The 20,146-nt window shown below is 44.7% G+C and overlaps 1 protein-coding gene across 1 annotated transcript; it reads right to left on the reverse strand.

Moving 5' to 3' along the window:
- Positions 1–10,937: 10,937 nt before the first annotated feature.
- Positions 10,938–19,665, reverse strand: ZIC5 (Zic family member 5). Its single transcript, XM_039496951.1, has 2 exons — positions 18,129–19,665; positions 10,938–12,821 (listed from the first exon to the last, which is right to left on the reverse strand). Exons 1-2 carry the CDS (start codon positions 19,321–19,323, stop codon positions 12,376–12,378), a joined length of 1,641 nt encoding a protein of 546 aa, XP_039352885.1. The 5' UTR covers positions 19,324–19,665; the 3' UTR covers positions 10,938–12,375.
- Between the last annotated feature and the right edge of the window lie 481 nt (positions 19,666–20,146).

Here is a 20,146-nt window from a genome sequence, read left to right on the forward strand (position 1 = left end):
GGGTGTGTTTGCATGTGGCCAGCGAATTAAGGAAGGGTTAGGTTCTGCGTTGCTTTGGGTTTTGTACTAGTGCTGAGACCGTCTAGCTCGTTTCACATACGAAATTTGATACTCTGAATTCCTGGCTTGTAGCCAAATTTCTTTTCTGGCGCTGGGTTATTATATAACATTTTGCCTTTATTCTCCATAAAATCAGACCATCATAAACTCTATTAACGCCACCAAATTCTTTGGAAACACTGACGCTGAACTGATTTATACCGTTGTTCACACATAAAAATAATGCCCGAAAGATCAAGGAAGAGGAATAATTTGAAGTTTTTGCAACTTCCACAATTAGAAAGATGTGTGTGAAAACTCGCAGCATTTGGAAAAGTCAACCCCATGGACTTGCCTAGCCCAGCAATGTAATACTTTGCATCAGGACGCCAAAGGCTGAAGCAAAAAGTGTCTGGTAGATCCTAAAGGACAATTCTGGCTGGGCCTCCTTGGTTGTTATACCTCACCTTTGTCATTCAGACAAAAATAGCCCTTTCTTGCCCGTCTGAAAGGTTTAGTCTCTGCAAATGCCCTTTCACTGAAAGTCGCTTTGCACATTTGAATGAAACTGTTTGGAGAAACCTTTGCCAAATATTCAGTAACTATTTTATCATCTAAAAGGCTTGATCTGATTTATGCTTTGGTAATAGGTTTGGCGTTTAAACAGAGCACACTAAAATGCGTTTTAATTGTAAGCTGTCTGTTTTCGTCTTTCAAGAGCTCTCGAGCAAAATGAACTTTATTCACTGAACATGATGCCCTCCCTGGCTGTCGTAGGGTACGTTCCTTGTTAATACCGCATTATACCATGTCCCCTTGCAAAAAGAATGGTTCGGCATTGCAGTCCTTGCGATATTGAAAAAGCGAATTAGGTTTGTACAGTAATTTTGAGAATTATATTGTTTGGATTTGTAACCAAGTGTTTTCGACAAAAGGTGTCAGGTGAGGCTTGTCCGTTCCTTAGACATTTATTAAAATAAAACAAAATGTAATTATTAGTCTCTTCTGAATTTGTAATAGATTAGCACACGTATGCAAAGTGAATAATGCAAGCCATATTTTGGCTACTCTCAAACCACCATGATTTTTTTTTCAAAAATCTGACCATTTCCACCAAAAAGGATGTGAAGCTACTAAGATACTGACATATACGCAGCTCCCAAATAGCATTTCCCATTTTTGTATGTACCATATTTTCTGTTGTATGTTATAAATAGCCGTGTAAGGCTATTCCAAATATTCCAGCATCTCAATGTATGTCTTTTGGTTTGTATTTGGGGAAATAATGTTAAATATTCCCCCAAAAATTGAAATATTTTCTGGATATGTGCAGTCCTATAACTTTGTATTTGTATTTATTTTTAACATTAGTATTGTATTTTTATTTTAAATATTTGCTTTCCTAATAATGAATGATGTAACCATACTTGACCGAATGCTGCTTTTCTTACTCAGATCCGTTCAACTGCAGCTATAGTTTGAGGAAGGCGAGCAGGAGTTGGTTTTCATATACAGAAGAGCACAGATTTTGTTACTGTGCATTAAGGTGATCACAAAGTTCCGTAATGCAGGCGGAACTCTGAAACAGTTTGATTAGAACAAGACTCTGGGGCTTTTTACTCTGCAACCGAAAAAAGAGGTGTGCAGGCTGCATATTCATAAAGCGGTTAGATACACCGCTGTCACGTATGAAATACAACCAAAGAAATGTTTGGACAGCCAACTCTTAGTCAGTCTAGGCTTTAAAAGCAATTAGGTCAGAAAGTAAAGATAATGAACATTACATCACACCTCAGTGATAAAAAAAAAATTCCCCTGTTCATTGCAATGTTTTAAGAAGGTCAAAGTCTCATTAACCCTGTCGATTTTAAGTAGCTAAGGGCTGAGCTCGTCAGCCTGGAAAAAAAAAGTACCGTATGGATAAAGATTAATAGTTTAAATATGGTCAGCACCTGAAGAATAGTTTGGCTAATAACAGGGTGAGGCTCTATACACTTCTAGACGCTCTATTCGCCCGGGCTTTGAAATGTTTTGTATCTGATTTTTCATAAATTAATATTTCTCGTTATGGGTGGACCTGACTTTGAGTCGGGAGTCTTCTGATTTATTACGGTTTTCAGTAACACTCCTTTTCACGTTAGTGCCAGGGTGGGTGAGTTGGTCAATGATCTATTTCGAGAGTGCAGCGATCGAGCGAAATATGCAGCATTACAATAGATCAGTGCGGCTTTTCCTGGCCAGGGACACCTTTGTGGCACCTGAGTTATTGCTGTTTGTTCTGACCCCGCCTCCCTCCACAAACACCCCCGGCGCCACGGACCTCCTCGATACTACGCTAAAGCTGCCTCCGAGTGTTTCTCTGTCTAGGAGCGCACGGGGAAGGTGCGCTCCGGGGAAGGGGCGAGGTTATTGCGCGTAGCCTGGTGTACCGGGTTCTAGAAATATTTTTTCTTTACAATCTGCTAAGAAGCGAGAGGTTAAAATGCACGGGGTCCGTGCTGAACGCAGCTCCTTCCGCGCCAGCCGAGTCAGCCAGGCTGCCCGAGCTGAGCCATCGTGTCAGAAGGCTCGGGGAAGGCGTGTGAAGTCTCCAGGTTGGCAGCCGCGCTGGAGAGAAAGGCAGCTCTCCGAAGTGCTCTGCACACACAGACACAAACAGGTACACACACACACACACACACACACAGAGGCACGGCTAGACAAACCGACCGGCACATGCGCACAGCGATGGCAACCACAGACACGCACAGGCTTAGATAAAAAGTGCCAGGAGGTGCCAAAAACACGGGCGTTCAGCCAGCCAGATGCCTGCAATGCCACCCGGCTCACATATGTAAAAACACACGCACAGAGCCAGCCGCCGAGTCAGTGTCTGGCGCGCACACACACACATGCCGTTACATGCAAACATCTATCCAGCGAAATCCCCCCCCGCCCAACACACGTACCCCCGGCGCCCCACAGACCGCTCAGCCACACATGGGCAGTGATTACAGCCTGTCTCTAACCCCCCGCCCCCCGTCCCCAGCGCTCCGCTCCGCACAACAGCCGCAGCAGCCCCTTCCAGTCCCCTCCCGTTCCGGAGCAGTTTGAAGTTGAACTTTGATTCACTAGGAAAGTTTCTCCTTTCCGGAGAGGCAGGCGCGTCCCGCTGAACGCCTTAGAAGCTGGGGGGGGTCCCTTGGGTACATCAGAAACAGAATCGCCTCCTGGAGACCCATCCGGGGGCGGCGGGTGTTAGCTATTCCCCACGAGCGGAACCACAACACCCGAGGGAACTAGCTTACACCCAGCGAACATTTACTACTTACAGGGGAACGAGCACCCCACACCCACCCACCCACTCAGGCACTGCGGGGAAAGCACCATTTTGCCTCTCTCACACCGCTCGCGCTCTCTCCTCTGTTGCTCTTGTTTCTGACACACGCACTCCCCGGCTCCGGCCCGTGGGTTTGCAGCCGTAACGCTTATTTCATGCTCCTCGGGGCCCCTCGCTGTTCCCTTTTGTCCTGAGTTTTGATGACCCATTTCCCTCTCCCCCCTTCTCTTTGTCCCCCCGCTTTTCCCTTTCCCCTCGATTTTTCTCTCGCCACCTCTCTGTCCCATTCCTTCCTCTGTTCTCCGCCCCCCACTCCTGTCCCCACTGACTCTGCGCCCCTCGCCCGCCCCAGCCGGAGCTGCGGCCCCAGCAGAAGGAAAGGGACAGGGACCCGCGCGCTCCCTGCCCCACGCCCCGGGCTCCCCAGCTAGCTGGGTGTGGGGGGCGATCGCCTCCTCGCCCGCGCCTTGTTTGTTTTCCTTTCCCCCCGGCACGCCAGATGAAGACGTGACGCTCACACACTTTTAGTGTGACGGCCGAATAATACCACGAGTCAACACACCCAGCAAACAAAAGTGCTTGTAGTACATGGCCAACCCCGCTGGGAACTGGGCTGCGGTCTGCTGCAAAAATCAAGCTCTTCAGTGCTAATTACAAATAAATGATGATGTGCTCACTAAGTAATTGATTTAATGAAGTTCCTATGAAACTATTAAAACCGGGTAGAGGTCAGGCTAGAGACGCCCCAGAGCGCCCATTGTGGGATGTTTAACTCCACCAATCTCCTCGGGAAGACATCGGGGCTAATAGGTGAAGTCACAGCTGTTCCAGGCTGACTTCTGGAGCACCAGGACTCGCTCCCCAAACATCCCAAGCAGCCGGCCCCAGCCCCCTTGGAGGAAGCCCGGGCAGTCCAGCCGAGCCCCGGCTGAGCTCTTCCACTGCGGCCCGTGGCCCGCTTCGGCTGCAAGGTCCCTCTCCAAGCCCCACAACGCATCCCGCCGCCACCCGCCCAGTCCCCCCAGTTCAGGCAGGCAGTGCTGATGGTACTCACTCAAACCTCCAGCCTGGCTGGCTCGCAACTGGGCGCCTTCCACAGAGATCCCGAGTCTCATTAGAGAGGGGGGAGCTGAGCACTGAACTTGTCTCAACTACTACAAGTCGACTGTAATTTCCCCCACTTCTTCAAGAAACTTAAGCTAGTATGCCAGGTAGGGTGCTTGGAAGGTTTTGGCAAGGTGCCTGGAATGGGAATCTGTGCCCATTTTGACTTGAAGGGCTTTCCTTTTGAAAGGCCACTCGTAGCTCTTAAAGGGGTGAACCGCCAGTTGTGTGAAAGTAGGAGAGGGAGGGAAACAGAAATTAAAAAAAAAACCCAGCGATTTTATTTTAAGACCCATGTTTGGCTTTTCCTTCCTGCTACTCTGGCGGGATAGAAGGGGCTTGGCAGATTAGAGCTGTTTGCCTCTCCCCTCCCCCTTTGTTTTTTTTAAACACCAAGTTTACAAAGTTAGTTTTGAAGTGGAGCCCTCGCCGATGTTTGTGATCCTCGCTGCATTTTTTATTTTCTTCTAAAGCTGTCCCAACTCTCGCCCTCTGCGCGGCACAAAGCCCCTCGGGTGCCCCTTCCTCTTAACAATCAATATCCATCTCCCTTGTGGGTGTGAAAACGAGAGTTAGAGAGGAAGAAAGAAATGTCCTTGAGTTCTAACATGGTCTGTTTGTATTTGTTTAGCACACAGGCGATGTCTCGGAAAGGGAGGGCTGATTGGCATGTCCCTTTCATCCTAGTCTAGTGCTTCCTCCAACAAGGGATCTAACCTGCACTTTGCCCTTTTTTGCTGGACACTTTCTATTCTATTCTATGCTACTGTGTCTGCCGCCACATATTTACAATCTACTGTGTATCTCTCCCATCTACCGCTGTATTCAGATTTAGGTTAGATATTTATAGACCGAGCCTCACTTCTCTGTGAGATCATACTAGTTTACACTAATCTGGCAGTTCATTTAGTTCAGGTTTTTATAGGGAGCCTCACAGAAACAATACTTGCTTCTATTTTATGATGACCCCCACTGTTCCCCAAAACTCGCCGGAGAGCTGGTTGTGCAATTGCTTCTTATATAAAACAAGATAGCACGCAGTCCTGGGGGGCGGGGAACACGTTTTTTCCTGGTCCGCAACAACTTATTCCAGACGATGCCTATATCCTTTTGAGTTAGTGACTCCCCAAGCCATGGGGCTATCTACAGCTTTCACTTTGAAAATCATCGACAGCCTCTTCTGTTTCCCTGCACAACAGACGAGTTGATTATCTCATCGCATATGTAGGCATAGGGGTGGAATGTTTAGAACACCAAATCCTTTAATACATTCTTTCAGATTTGTTTTCATTATCTAGGGAGGGACATTTCTGACGATTAATTTGAAACAAATGAAGCCCGCTTGTCTCTTGTTTGCCAAACAGGCTCTAGGAAATGTGCAAACACAGCCATTCACTTCGGCTTTCTGCACCCACTACGCCATTTGCTGTTGTTTGAATTCAGCTCAGGACCTAACACCATCCAATCTTCCCCCTTGATCCCCCCCCACCCCACTCCCGCCCTAATATTCCTATAATACCAGTTGATTACTATATCCACGCTCTCTTTAATGTACGATACAGGTTTCTCTTCAGCTTCACAATAAGTGTCACATGCACCGCGAAACCAACGTGTGAGGAGAGCTCTGGGTGCAGAGGGCTATTGACAGGAATACTGCAAGGAGACAAAGCTGGAGTCTAGTGGAATCAGGCGCAGCCTTAATTAACACCATCTTAAATAGTCCAACAGGCACCGACGACAAAGTTGAAGAAAGACTTTAAGGCTGAGTGCCCCTCGACAAGCTCTTTTTTCCCCTCGTGTCATTCAATATTTAATGCACTGTGCTTGTAATGCTACTACTGGTGCTCCTTTCTCAGCGAGTACGTTATTTTTTCACGGTGCCCATAGCCAGGGAAAGCCCTTTAGGCAAAGAAAATCAAAATGTTTGTTGTTTTGGATGACTTATAACTCTTGTTTAACACAAGCACTTGCAAGGAAGTATAACAGGCGCAGCCTCCAAAGCAAACAACGGCATCCCTGTGACAGAGCCAGCACAAAAAGCACATTGTGCTATGGACGATTCCTTTTCTCTGGGGCTAGATGGGTGCCTGTAGGAGAGGGAACGCCGCGATGCCATTTTACTTTTGAACGATTGTTTTTGAGTTATGCCATGTGGTCAAAAGGAGCGAAGGGGGGGCTGTTGCCAAGCTCCTAAGACAAACGAGTTGCCTTTCATTGAGCTACCCCGGCGCTCCTCTACAACGAGGTTTAAATGTCACCTCCATGTTTTTAATGGACACAGGGCTTCAGGGGCGACCCTTCAAAGCGCCTTCAGAATAAACCACCCTTATTAAATATGGCTCTGCCTGGGAAAATCACTTGGCAGAAAAAGGGGGTCGGGGTGGGGAGCACAGAGAGCGCCTTGCGAGAGACCTTGTGGCGTTCCTCTTGCTGCACTCCGGGTTGGGATGGAGAGAAAGCTGTGTCCCATTTTGAGAAGTGTGTGTGTGTTTTGTTGAGGGAGGGGTCTGGTGTGTATGGAGGGAGGGGTCTGTGTGCGCGCAGAGCGGGGGGGGAGTTGTAATACAACCTCCTTTTCCTCCCCCCCATTCCCAACCCGCCCCCCCCCAAAAAAAGCTGAGTGAAAGGTTGGGGTGTTTTCCTCCTGACTCCTTTTTGTCCTTAGGAGAGTGGCGTCTGCAAGTCTGAGCTGGGAAGTTACTGATTTGCAGGCTGCATGTTAAGGCAGCCCATGTAAGTAATTTCTACGGGCATCCCAGCAAAGGAGAACAAATCGTTGACAAAGGCGAGCCCTTTCAATTCAGAAGCGTCGTTAGGGCAACCAAAAAGTATTCCTCCTATAATAAGTTCCACTTCAAAGGATTTCTCATTCAACGGTGACTGCTTCGCACTTTTATTAAGTCCGGGCTTTTTCACTCGGAGGAATCATCTGTTTGGTTATTTTTCATCGTGTTTATTTTTCACCATTCACACAGTACTTGTATTAAATAAACAAAGAACAATCGCTCTGCAAATAAAAGTGCTTGGGTAGGGAGGGGGGGGGAGAGGAGCTAGGGATGGTGCTTTCTTTCCATTTGTTTGTTTGTTTATTTATTTAAGCTGGCCATGATTGTGAAGGGCCTAAAAAAGAATGGGACGGAAGCCAAAAAAAATGAGAGGTTCTGATGAAGTGAAAATTGACTGAACTAACACGGCATGAAACTAAAGGTCAATGCAACTGTATCTTAATAGAGTGTCTCGAATCGAGGTGGACTGTTTTCAATGCAGCCTGCTTTTGCTGTCCTCATTGCCATAGCAATCCTAGCGCTCCATGTTGATGTACCATAAAAGCAGTAGTTTGAATTTCAAAGAACCTGCCTTTGAACTTCTCCCTGCCTGATTAGGCACTTGCGTTGTGTGTGAATATGCGGCTGTGAGTGTGTTGTGTGTGTGTTCATGTCAGTGTGTGTGTGGGGGGGGGGGTGTAAGGCGCTCAGATTCTTCAGTAATGGGGTCGGGGGCGTGTAAGTAGCTAGGTGGACAGATTGGAAGAGGTGGGTTTGGAATTAGTCGGAATGTGTGTGGAAGCGATAAACCGATCGTGTGTCTGAGTAGGATTGTAGCAATTTTTGTGAGTTGACGTGTGTGTGTTTCCTGGAATACTCTCCAGCCTTCTTTCGAGGGAGTACCTGGAGTATTTTCCTTGAGACAATAGCAGGCCACGTTTCCAAGTGTATTTACAACGACTTGTCTTCATAGTCCTGTGTACACAACGTGTAAAGAAAGCACTGGCCATTTCTACCCTGAAAACAAAGCCATATTCTTCCACCAAACTGGCTGTGGATGTGGTGACAGTGCCACACATGTACATGAGTCTGTAAAAACTATACCTCATTGCCAATACCGCTACTATAATGTCTTGACATGTAATTTCCCACACTCAAGAATTTTCGAATTCTGTTAAAGTTTGTATCACGGCTTTACCCCTCAAAGAACTGAACAACCTCTGCAAATAATAATGTGTGGTGAAATGTCTCACAGTTCTTAATACAAAGGTAGATGATTTAAACAGTGTTTGTTAGGAACACGTTTTGCCTAGAAAAGATGAAGTCTTTGATGATGGCCAACTTAGTGTCAATAAGTGGCTTTCTTTGAGACATATTCAGATGGGAACGTCTTGCTTGCCAATTGCCATAGAAATCTTAACACACCATGAAGATTGTCCAAGCGCCAAGCCTTCCGTTCTGGGCTAAATTACTTTGAAGTGGCGCAGGACGTGCACTGGTCAATTTTAACTCTATACACTGGACAGAGAACACTAGGAGTGGGAGATTGTGCGTTTTAAAGCAGAAAATAAGAAGGGGAAACTTGTTTTATACTCTCTATACAAGATTCTGCTCATTGTCAGATATCTTTTATCTTTTATATTTCCCATGAATGATTCATGTCTTGGTGGCTTTGTGTTGCCCTCCTTTTCACAAGAAACTTCATTAGAGAGCTATAAGTTTTCCCATTGATTGGAGCTCTCATTTATGAGTGTTTTTCTGCTTCGTATGTTGGTTATTGTCATTCTGCTTGAAACAACTCTTTGCAACCTGTTTCACCTTTACCACATTTAACAAAACTGACTTTAAAAAAACACTATAACCTTTTGGTGAAACTGTTATTGACATTTTGACCAGTCATTTTCAAGTATTCAAAATTCCTGAGCTAGCTTTAAAAAATAAATAAAAACAGAGAAAAAAATTTTCAATAATACTTATGTACAGATATAATAGTTTTATCTAGGTTTTTTCTATAGTAGCTTTCACTCAGTTTTCATTTTCTGCACAGAAACTCATTGCTATATAGTGATATATTTTATGCAGCTTGCGAGAAGTTTCTTTGATGTAATCCCATAACATTATATAATATGTATAATATATAAATATATTAAATATAATGTTATATATAATGTTATGAGAATATTTATATAGTGCAGCATAATTTACTGTAGCACAATTTTTATCCCAGGATAGCTAAAAATTAAACCATTCGATACTCTGTATGCTTTATTTGTCATGAGTGCCGGAAAGATCCAGCAAGCTATAACAAAATAAATATTAGTATTTTAACTACTGGAATTATCAATTTTGACTAGCTGTCATTAGAACTTTGATTAGCTATCATTGCAGAAGTGAGATGTAACATAGCATATAATCTAATCTATCTATCTATCTAGTCTCTCTGCACGTAAAGATATTCGTAGAATGTCTCATTGTTTCATTATTAGGAGCCAAATCCTGTAATTACTCTCGCGATTAGCCCGGTTGGCTTAGGTGGGAAACTACTTAGGAGAATAAATATAGCAGAAATTGATGATGAATAATGGGGATATATAGTTAGAACCTCCCAGTATATACACATATTTGTTGACTGAAAAACAACTCTAAATAACAAAAAGAAACATTCTTTACTTATATTTTTGTTGGAAATTATCACAGTATCTCACATGACCAAGAAAAATATGCTAACGATTTATATTATTGTTCTTCACTGGTGTGCTATGACCTGAGGTACAAAAGTATCTATCTATCTAGTGTTTGGTCTCTAGCTCTTTCTCATCTATCAGTAAAGCACATGCAATCCATAGAAAGAATATTTTTATTTATTTGCTTGATGATCATTCTTGCTTTCTTATGGTCGGGTTTACAGAGATGAAGGGCGTTTTTATTTAGGAGGCATTATGTGTCATAAAATGTATGGGCAAGTGTGTGACCTTATGTGTGGCATAGTACATAAAAATATTAGTATATCCCTCAGTTTCATATTTTAAAACCCCTGTAATGTAGTAATGTATAGTGCAATCTATTATTGAAAATTTGTATAAATTAAACAATTCGTTATAAATCAGTAAGAAAATCATTTCTAACAAGATTATATTACAAAAATTACCCTTAAAAAGTCCATACCTTACGTTATCATTTTCTATTTATTTGAATGGGCTTTGAAAGTGAAAAAAAAGCAAATAAAATAAAATTTTAAAAATTATTTTCTATTCAAGTTTTTTTGTTGTTTTTTAAGAAATGTCTGTATCTTTAAATTCACCATAACAATATGAAGACAACGTTTAAAGGCTTCCAGATTGACAGCACCATGCACTGTACTAATAATATAATATCTCTATAATCTATATATATCATCACCAACACACTGCACAGAAGACATGCAGGAAGAGCTTGTTTTCACATTACATTGTTCATTCAAGTAAGCTGAAAAATATAATGATTTTTTTAAACAAACCACGGAATCATAAACAACAATCTATCACCAAAATTAATAATATAATTCTTTGGTGTGTTCTGTACTCTTCCAGAAAAGGATGATGTCCAAAAATAAATTAATTCAACTGTACAAAATAATAGCAGTCACATACAAGTTATTAACAATGACAAGACTACACCAACCAGTCACAGCACACAAAACAAATTTCTACAAACCCTGTGGGAAGGGAGGCTACCTGTTTATGTATTCAGGGTCTCTGAGGATAAATTAGTGCTCTTTAGTTTATTTGTATGATGTTTATGATGGACTAACATTTTGCATGGGAAATGTGTCGTACCAACCGCAAATAAATTGACTAAGAGTTATCGTCATAGTTCCCTGACCTTTTTCTTTAATAGCTTGACAGCTATGCCAAAGGTCATGAACTCATCATTTTTTTTTGCTCTAACTACAACCCTTTTAAATTTTAATATTTGTGACAATTGTTTTCCTCTTTTAATGTAACTGACCACTATACATGGTCATTTGAGGATTGCATGGGATGGAGGCGGAGAATGAATACAATAATGGTTTTAGATGTTGAAAACAATAAAGCATTTTCAAATGAGTATCCATAATGGTATAAAAGGAGATTGATTGGTCTAAAATATCAGCTTTCACTACAGTGTCACAGCTTCTCATACTTGAAGATTTTGAAGTAATAATGGCTCTGATGTCCAATGCACTTTTGACCTAACAACAAACTCTACTACACACATGGTCTGACATAGCAAGATGCAGGATCTTCTCTTTTAAACAAACTTTGCTAAAGGGAACGGAATTCACTTTTGAATTTTGTGTGCTATATTTAAAAAAAATCACAGTATCACAGTTGTCAGATAGCAGCGGTTTTCTTTTATTCTCCATTTTAGTCTCAGGACTGATAATGATACAAAATTGTGGAGAAATGTTAAGAGAAATGCTGCATCTTTTTTTTCTTTTTAAAAGACCATTTTCACATTGTATACAGCTAAGGGATAAGGAAACAAGTCTAGGTATAAAATATCAGATTTGGGTGAAACCTAAGGACTCAGAATAAAAAGCAAAAATTACAAAAGATCCGAACTGAAAGAGGAAAAAAACACATTTTTTTTAATATGTAACCAGTCCAAGATTTGTTGGAAATTCAGCAGGTGGTGGTGGTTTACAATTAAGAGGCCATTGCGGAATTGGGGCCTAGTCAAGCTGTTAAGAAGCCCCCAGAATGATATCTAAAGTATTTAAGAGCCACTCCAGGAAATGGAGAGGCCCTATCAGCTTGCAGGCTACATAATGAACACTCTTCCTCTCTCTTTTAGAACTATTGCATTGGCAGTGTATAATCTTGATGAACTTATTTGTCCATTGAGCTCCCTTGGCATCTTCCCCATACCTGCAAACATGCAACTTGGTTCACTGAGATAGTCCAGCTTGGTATTTTCATTTATTATTTTTTATAAAAGGGTCCAAGTGTCTTAATTAAATTAGTTAAGTGTACAAACACCATAGGGTTTTATATACTGAATAAATAGCGGCGATTCAACATGATGGCAATACTATGCCATCCTTTTCTTTCAAGCTTTGTGTCATTACAGTTCAGGAGAATGGTCCAAGTACTTCCAAGCCAGAAACTTCTTCTTGTTGTTGTTCCTCTAATGGATAGTTCTGTTATCAGAGTTTCTATAAGCCTCTTCATCTTCAGATTCAGAGGATGTTACATTGCTGGAAGGTGTATGAAGGTTATTAGAAGCCCCACTGGCCTGACAGACATACCACTCATTGAGGTTGGTGACCTGAGGGGAAAGATTGGCAGAGCGGCCCCTGGCTGAGTCCTGGGCAGGAGACAGGGGAGCACCTAGGGGGGTTCCTGCAGACTGATAACCGTGAGATCCAGGTGTAGGAGAAAGTGGTGGAGACTTGCAGTGTATCTTCATGTGTTTTCTTAAAGAGCTGGGATGCGTGTAAGATTTATCACAGCCTCTGACTTTGCAGTAATATGGCTTATCACTCGTGTGGACGTGGGAGTGTTTCTTTCTGTCACTGCTATTGGCAAACTTCCTGTCGCAGCCATCAAATTCACATTTAAAAGGCTTCTCTCCTACAATTGAAAACATTAATAATTATCTTCTGGGGGAGAAATCCTAAATCTTGGTCACATAATTTTCAGGTCCGAGCTATGGTTAGTTTAATAACAAACAACAATAGCACTAAGTGGAACATTTCACAGCTCTTATAAAACACGGTCCCCATGGAAAAATTCACTGCAAATCGTTTCTGTGCTTGTCATGAGGAGACTCGTGATATGGTTGGGAAATAAGGTTATACCTGCCGGAGAGTTCAAACTGCACTGGTGTCAAATGCATAATATTTGGTAAACTGTGAAATGTTAACTATGATTTTCAAAAAGACTCAGACAGAACCATGAAGTGTCTACTTTTTCCATGCACAAATTCTCTTGCAAATGAAAATTTTAAATGATGCATTAACAAACAAAACTACCCCCATCAATACATTTGTCATCTAGGGGTGGCTTTGTCTATAGACTGGCACATCTCGTCCTAATCCTTTCACAATGGTTTATAGTATATGGAGAATCTTTCCTTTTAGGAAATACAAATAACACCTGTTTAAGCGCATAACCATAACATCGGATTTTTGCAGGCCATACTTTAAATGTAGACCAATATCTATCAACCTTTATTCACAATCTGCACGTTAGTGAGAATAATATACTGTAATAGCAATAGACAGTAATAATGACAACAGTGGACTGCTATTACGGTATCTATTTACCTGAGGCTAATTTGTGTCTAAAAATCTATAGCAAATCTATTTTAATAGCTTTACGCATTGCTTAACAGTTAAAGTGGTTGTGAAAATCAGCCTCAGGCCTTTTTGTCTGGCATACCTTTAAGTTCCACCGGGTCCTGTAATACAATACTTTGGCTCATGTGTATTTTGTTACATATAGCTGTGCTCCAGATAAACTCTTTCCCATAGTTCTTGAATCAGGGATGTGTAAATGCCTATTATTGAGATAACAGGGAAAAATGTGCCATATCATTTTATTATAAATGTAATATAATTTAGAAGAGTAACTTTTTCTCTCTCTCTCATATTACACGTGAATCTGATATATCTAAAATGCATAACATCATTACTGCAAACATTTATTTAAAATGCTGAAGTTTTATGCCATATTATGTCTGATGCATACTTTCATATATATTTTGTTCTACATTTTCAAAAATAACAATGTACTCTAGCCCCCGCAATGGAAGCACTTCGATTTTTATTGAAGAAAACCTTGTTAGTCACTATTTTTTGTATAATTATATAATCTTACAATAAAATATTAATTGAAAATAAGCACACTTTTGATAACTATCGTCTTTTTTATCAAATTATTCAGTTTGAAATCGTTCAGATACATTTGCACTTAGTCACAACTATCAGCAAATATCTAGCTCCACACAAAACAAACACTATTATCTCTCTCCTACCCCAGAAATTATGTTGATTAAGAAAACCAATCTGGTACTTTTTAAATGCAGTTTTCGTATACACATAAGCGCTCGCGCACTCACACTTCCCACTAAAAAGGATTTCACAACATAGATGAAGTCACTTTATCTGTTCATTTTATCTGAAAAATAGCGAATCCATTGGAAAATTTCGCTACATCTGTATTGTTTTACAAAAATATTAGGTTTACATAGCCGATTGTAATGTGCACTCCGGATAGTCTTACGAAAAGCTATTCGACAGATAAACTGATTTGTGCTATTTGCATCAGACACAGTAATAGTTATTAAAAATTGGTTCCCTCAGTGTTTCAAAAAAAGAAAATGGTTCTTTCAAGGACACTTCGATTGCAGTGATCAAATATATTTGGTACTCTGACGGAGACTTTACGTCAGAGTTTAACCATTTGCAGATTGTTCCCGTTTAATATTGCTAGCTGAAAAGGATTTGAAGATACACAAGTGCATCTTTGTAAAGTTCTTCCCGTGCACAAAAACACAGTTGTGAAAACATTTGTTTATTTATTGCCAAAGAGTGATCATGCTAAACACTTTCCTGTTGAGGGGCCACAGTTTTAAGCCATATGTTCCATTAACATTATGTAGCAAACATCTTCGGGGATCAATACAATATTTTGTTTGAGATAATGGATTAGTTACGCTTTACAGTCTTAAGCTATTAGACCGAAATAGTTTGGGAACATATTGCCCAGTGCAGTTTAAGAAGGGGCGGGGCGGGGGAACAATTCAAATTATAGACATATTTCTCCTGTCTGGAGGCCTATAAGAAACGCACAAAATCCACTAATAATGAAACATTAAATTATTGTGGTTATTTTAAACAATGACACTAAGAATGAATAATTAGTAAATCCTTAGCGCACTTCGACTACATTGTTGAATTAGATCTAAGTGGTAAACACAAGGCTACCGTAATGATCTGATCTTTTCATTTGACTTTCAGATTTGGGTCTTTAAAACAAGTAAATCTTCTGTGCAGACATGTGTTTGCACGTTATGAGATGGTCCTGGCAAAGAGCAGTCTGGCCCGAGTGGCCTAAAAACAGCCCCTTCCTCCTTGGGGTGTCAGCAGGCTGGAGGGAAGATTTTATTTCTCTGCTGCAGCCCAGAAGGGGCAGTTTGTCTGTTGCATCCTCCTTCTTCCTTTCTCGAAGGCTGCTGGTTTGCAATGGCCTCCCCGGTGACTGCTGTGTATGTGTGTCAGTGTGTCTCTGATATCAATATATGTGTGTGTGTGTGTGTGTGTGTGTGTGTGTGTGTGCCCGGTGGCTGCTGTGTATGTGTGTCAGTGTGTCTCTGATATCAGTATGTGTGTGTGTGTGTGTGTGTGTGCGCCAGTATCTGAGCTTCTCGCAGGCGCTCTCTGTCTCCATATCTCTGTGTGTGGGGCTCGGTATCTGTTTGTATCTCTGTATGTGTTTTTAGTGTGTATTTATTTATATCGATCTCTCCGTGTGTCTCTCTCCCCGTGTAAGAGTGTTTTGTGTGTATTTATTTATATCGATCTCTGTGTGTCTTTGTATCCGTGTATATTTATTTACAGCTGCGTGCCACTCGGTATCTATAGAGATCAGTCTCTTTGTGTATCTTTGTACGTATTTACTTCTGTACGCGTGTGTGCGAGCTGCTGTACCTCACTGTGTGCATCTCTGTGGACTGGAGTGCACAGAGATCAGTGATCGCGCGTGTTTCCCACTCTGTGGGTGTGTCTCCGTAAGTTTCTACAGCTGCATTCGGATGTCTCGCTGCTCTGCATTGGAGGCCACTATCCAGAGAAGATGCAAGGGCCAAGGCCCAGCCGCCTCTTTCTCCAGCCGTGGCCCGCTCCCCCATCCGCTGGGGATGGGGGACCAGAAAGAGAAGGCGCCTCATCCTTGGGCTCAACTGCCAGGAAGAGCTGACACCGAAAATCGCCCCTTGCTTTGTAAACAGGATGCCAGAGTGGGAATTAAACCCAGCGGAACCCAGCATTTAACCGGGGGAGCCGGTCCTGTGGGCAGCTACAAGGTTCAAGTCCCCAAACTCTGTTTCTAGCGGCGCTGTATTTTGTGCACTGTCGAATGTTACTCCAGCTGCCCCCACACGGGAAAAGTTGAGAGCAGCGGTAGGAAAGGGAATGCGGTTCCCGAGTCATAAATCTGAGCTCCCTTTTAATTGCAAAAAGGGAAACGTGCTCTGTGGGCCGCCCTTTGTTGTTGTTTAGGGTTTATTTTTACAAAGATAAATGAATAAGCCTGCTCCGCTCTCTCTCCCTGCCTCCCCAACCGCACTCCAACCTTCTGCTCACTGCATTGGAAATATGAGAAGGCTCCCAAGCTGCAAATCATATTTTTAGGCTTTGGCACCATTCCCTTTTAATATGCAGGAGCCATCCCCACCGCCTTGCACTGTGACAGGCACAAGGAGCTAGTGGGGTGCTGTAAGTGTCGGGTGTAAGTTTTGTTTTCCAAATCATCGCGACAGATGGATACAGATACATTACAAAAACATGGTAGGGAAACAAGGATTCTCGGAAATGCCTCCAGCATTTCAGCCTGTCCGCAATGCCATTAACAAAAAGCTGTCAGCCTGCCTGCAGGAGCAATCCTTCCTGTCTCGGAAATGAACAGCCCGGGCTGGGTGTCCTCATCTCTCTGCGCGTACATCTGGGCTCTTGTCTGACATATTCTGTAGATAAAATCTATAATCCTTTCAGCCATGGGCCATTTGGCTTTACACTGAAACAACACGTTGCACGTTGTCCGCTTTTCTCTTTGCAGCAACACACAATAAATCAAGAAAGCAATTATGTAAACTCCATTTCCTTAACTATCCTCCAAGGAATAATATTTGTCTACAACTATCAATCCCAACTTCGTTCATTTTCCTCAGAGGTTTTTTTTTAACCTAAAACAAAATGTCTATTTGTAAACCAACATAAATCCCATAAACAAAACCCTAGTGAGCGACCCAGTCTGACTGGGGATTTCCCTACAAGTGAAGGGTGCCCGTTTCTCCACGTTTAACTCAGACATCTTCTTAAAATCACAACTGGCGCTGTGAAGAGGCTTCTTTGAAGTTTCCTCCTCAAAACAGCAATAAGAAACTTCTTTACACACAGACACCCCAAAACCCACACCAAATGTTACTCATCTCGGAACCTTTAAAGGATCAGCATTTAACCAGGGAAACTCCCTATAGCTCAAGTCTTTTCACTGCCCCTAGCAAACACGTTTGCTTAATTTAAAGGGGAACTGCGCCCCCCTGAGCCCCCACCTCCCCACTTCAAATTAAACTTTGCCTGGGACAACCCTCCCATGCGTCCTTCGGTTGAAACCCTGCCTGGGACAAGCTCCCTCCAGAAGCGCAGACGCGGAAACACCACCCGGGATTTTCGGGTGGGGTGGGATTTGGTCTGCAGTGGGAGACACCCGCTCCTCATATTCCACGAGGGAAAGCGGGGCCTGGCGAGACTGGCCTTGGTTTTCACCTCCTTCCTGGCGTGCTGTTTCCAGGCCCTGCCTAATTTCCTAGCTCTAGGTGTTTATCGGCTTGAATTTTTTGCTGCAGGTCTAGGGATTGGCTGTGCGGTTGTGTGTGTGCGCGAGAGACTGTGTGTGTGTCTGTGTGTGTGTGTGAGAGAGAGAGAGAGAGAGAGAGACGGTGTGTGTGTGAGTGTGAGAGAGAGAGACGGTGTGTGTGTGTGTGTGTGAGAGAGAGAGAGAGAGACGGTGTGTGTGTGTGTGTGAACGCGCCCTGGGTGCTCCTGAATTACTTATTCATGAAAAAAGTCACATGTTTGAATGGCCGCGTGATGAGAGGAGGAAGAGAAAACAACCCCACCGAGGGAGCGAGGCCGAGGGAGCGGGGGAAATACCCACCTGTATGAGTGCGCTTGTGAATCTTGAGGTTCTCGGAGCGGGCGAAGACCTTGCCGCAGCCCGGGAAGGGGCAGGGGAAGGGCTTCTCCCCGGTGTGCACGCGGATGTGGTTGATCAGTTTGTACTTGGCCTTGAAAGGTTTCCCTTCCCGGGGACACTCCTCCCAGTAGCACACGTGGCTGCTCTGCTCCGGCCCGCCGACGTGCTCCACGGTGACATGGTTCACCAGCTCGTGCATGGTGCTGAAAGTTTTCGAGCAGGGCTGCCCGGCGGCGCTGGGCGGCGGCTCCTGCTCCAGCCACTTGCAGATCAGCTCCTGCTTGATGGGCTGCCGCATGTACCGCAGGAAGGCCGCCGCCGCCGCCCCCGGGTGGTGGTGGGGGGCCGGGTGGTGCCCGTGGCTGGCGGCCGCCAGGTTGACGTTCAAGCCCAGGGAGCCGTAGCCGTGCAGCGAGGAGGCGGCCCCGTAGGGCTCGGCCCGGCCGTACAGCTCCGCGGCCGCCAGCCCCAGGCGCATCTGGCCGTTCAGCGGGTGGTGGCCGCCGGGGGCCGGCTGCTCGTGCAGCGCCGGGAAGCCCGGGTGGGCCGCGGCCCCGTCCGACGGGCCGTAGGTGCCGGCGGCGGAGATGAACACGCCGTGGTGGGGGTGCGGGGAGCTGGCCGCGGGGTGCGGCTCCCCCAGCGCCCCGTGCATGGCCGCGCCGGGCAGCTCCCTCCGCAGGATGAAGTCCCTGGCGCTGCTGGTGCCGGCGCTGCTGGCGGCGTAGCCCGGGTGGGGAGCCGGGGGAGCCGCGCCGGCCGGGTAGCTGCTGACAGCGGCGGCGGCGGCGGCGCCGCTCTGGGCGGCCGGCGAGGCAAAGGCGGCCGCTGTCTGCGCCTCGGGATGCGGCGAGGGGCTGAGTTTGAGGACGCTCGCTTGGGCCATGTGCTCGGGTCCGAATGGCGTGAGGGCCACGCCGGGGTCACTCCCCATCTCCCCAGGGTGGAGGTGAGCGGCGGGGTGGGAGTGGAGGTGGTGGCTCCCCAGCCCCGGGAAGCCTGTCATAGTCTGATGAGGATGGGGTTGAGCCGCTGCCAAATCCGCTAATCTCAGTGTCGGGTTCCTCTTGCTCAAAGGGGGCTCCATAACTACACAGTCCAGCCCATCTACACTCACTGGTGTTATGTTTTTCCCTCTGCCCGCCTTCAAAAACATGTATATATTAAGCGGCTCTTTAACTTCTTTTGTCTCCGCTCCGAACTCCGCTTATTCCGTTCCCCACTCTGTCCTCCAGCGATTGGCAGAGCGCTCACCACATTTGAGCGGCACAGTGGGAACCAGAGTTTGGAAATGGCACTGGTGGGATTGGAGGGAGCCGAGTGATTGGCAGAGGCCAGGGCAGCGCGATTGGCTCCCTTTCAGGCCGGCTGCTCAGCGGGGACCCGCCCTCATGCGCTCTCCCCCTCCGGTTTCTTTCCCAAAGTTGGGCTGGCCGAAAGTTAGCGGCGAACCTGTGAGTGTGTGAGTGAGTGAGTGCCAGCCGGCGTGCCAAAGCCAAGCCTCTCATGCCGGCCGGCTACTCGCCTTGGAGAAATAAGGCCCTGGGATCAAACACGCTCTCACACGCACTTACTCAATCACGGGATACTGGGCTTCCCAGCCGTGCTGGGAAAGAGATTTTACAACTTAAACACACACACACGCACACCCTTATGGCTCGTTCTGCTCCCTCAGCAATGTGCTTCTGTGTTTATTTTCAGGCTGCAGGCATTTTTACTCCTGTGTTCTTCTGTTCAGCACAACCCTGCCAATTGGAACAGTTATTCAGGCAACTGTTGAAAGAAGCCAAGCCATTCGCTGAATAGGAGGAGATTGTTAAATTCCGGGGAAATAATGTCCTGATGCAGCGCTGGAAGACAAAACTTACACTCTAAGTGCTGATTACAGAGTAAAGCACAAGTATTTAAGACATTAACTGCAGAAGCAGCACATATTAAAACTGTAATTTCTTTCATTAATAAAATAAAATAAAAGGCAT

The sequence above is a fragment of the Mauremys reevesii genome, linkage group 1, assembly GCF_016161935.1.
Source record: "Mauremys reevesii isolate NIE-2019 linkage group 1, ASM1616193v1, whole genome shotgun sequence".
NCBI lineage: Eukaryota > Metazoa > Chordata > Testudines > Geoemydidae > Mauremys > Mauremys reevesii.

What these genes read in the sequence shown, in the direction of transcription:
- ZIC5 (XM_039496951.1), bottom strand. Translation starts at nt 19,323, where the DNA reads ATGTTTTTGAAGGCGGGCAGAGGGAAAAACATAACACCAGTGAGTGTA. An exon ending in TCACAAGCGCACTCATACAG is followed by an intron (nt 12,822 to 18,128) that starts GTGGGTATTTCC and finishes TTTCAATTGTAG; the next exon opens with GAGAGAAGCCTTTTAAATGT.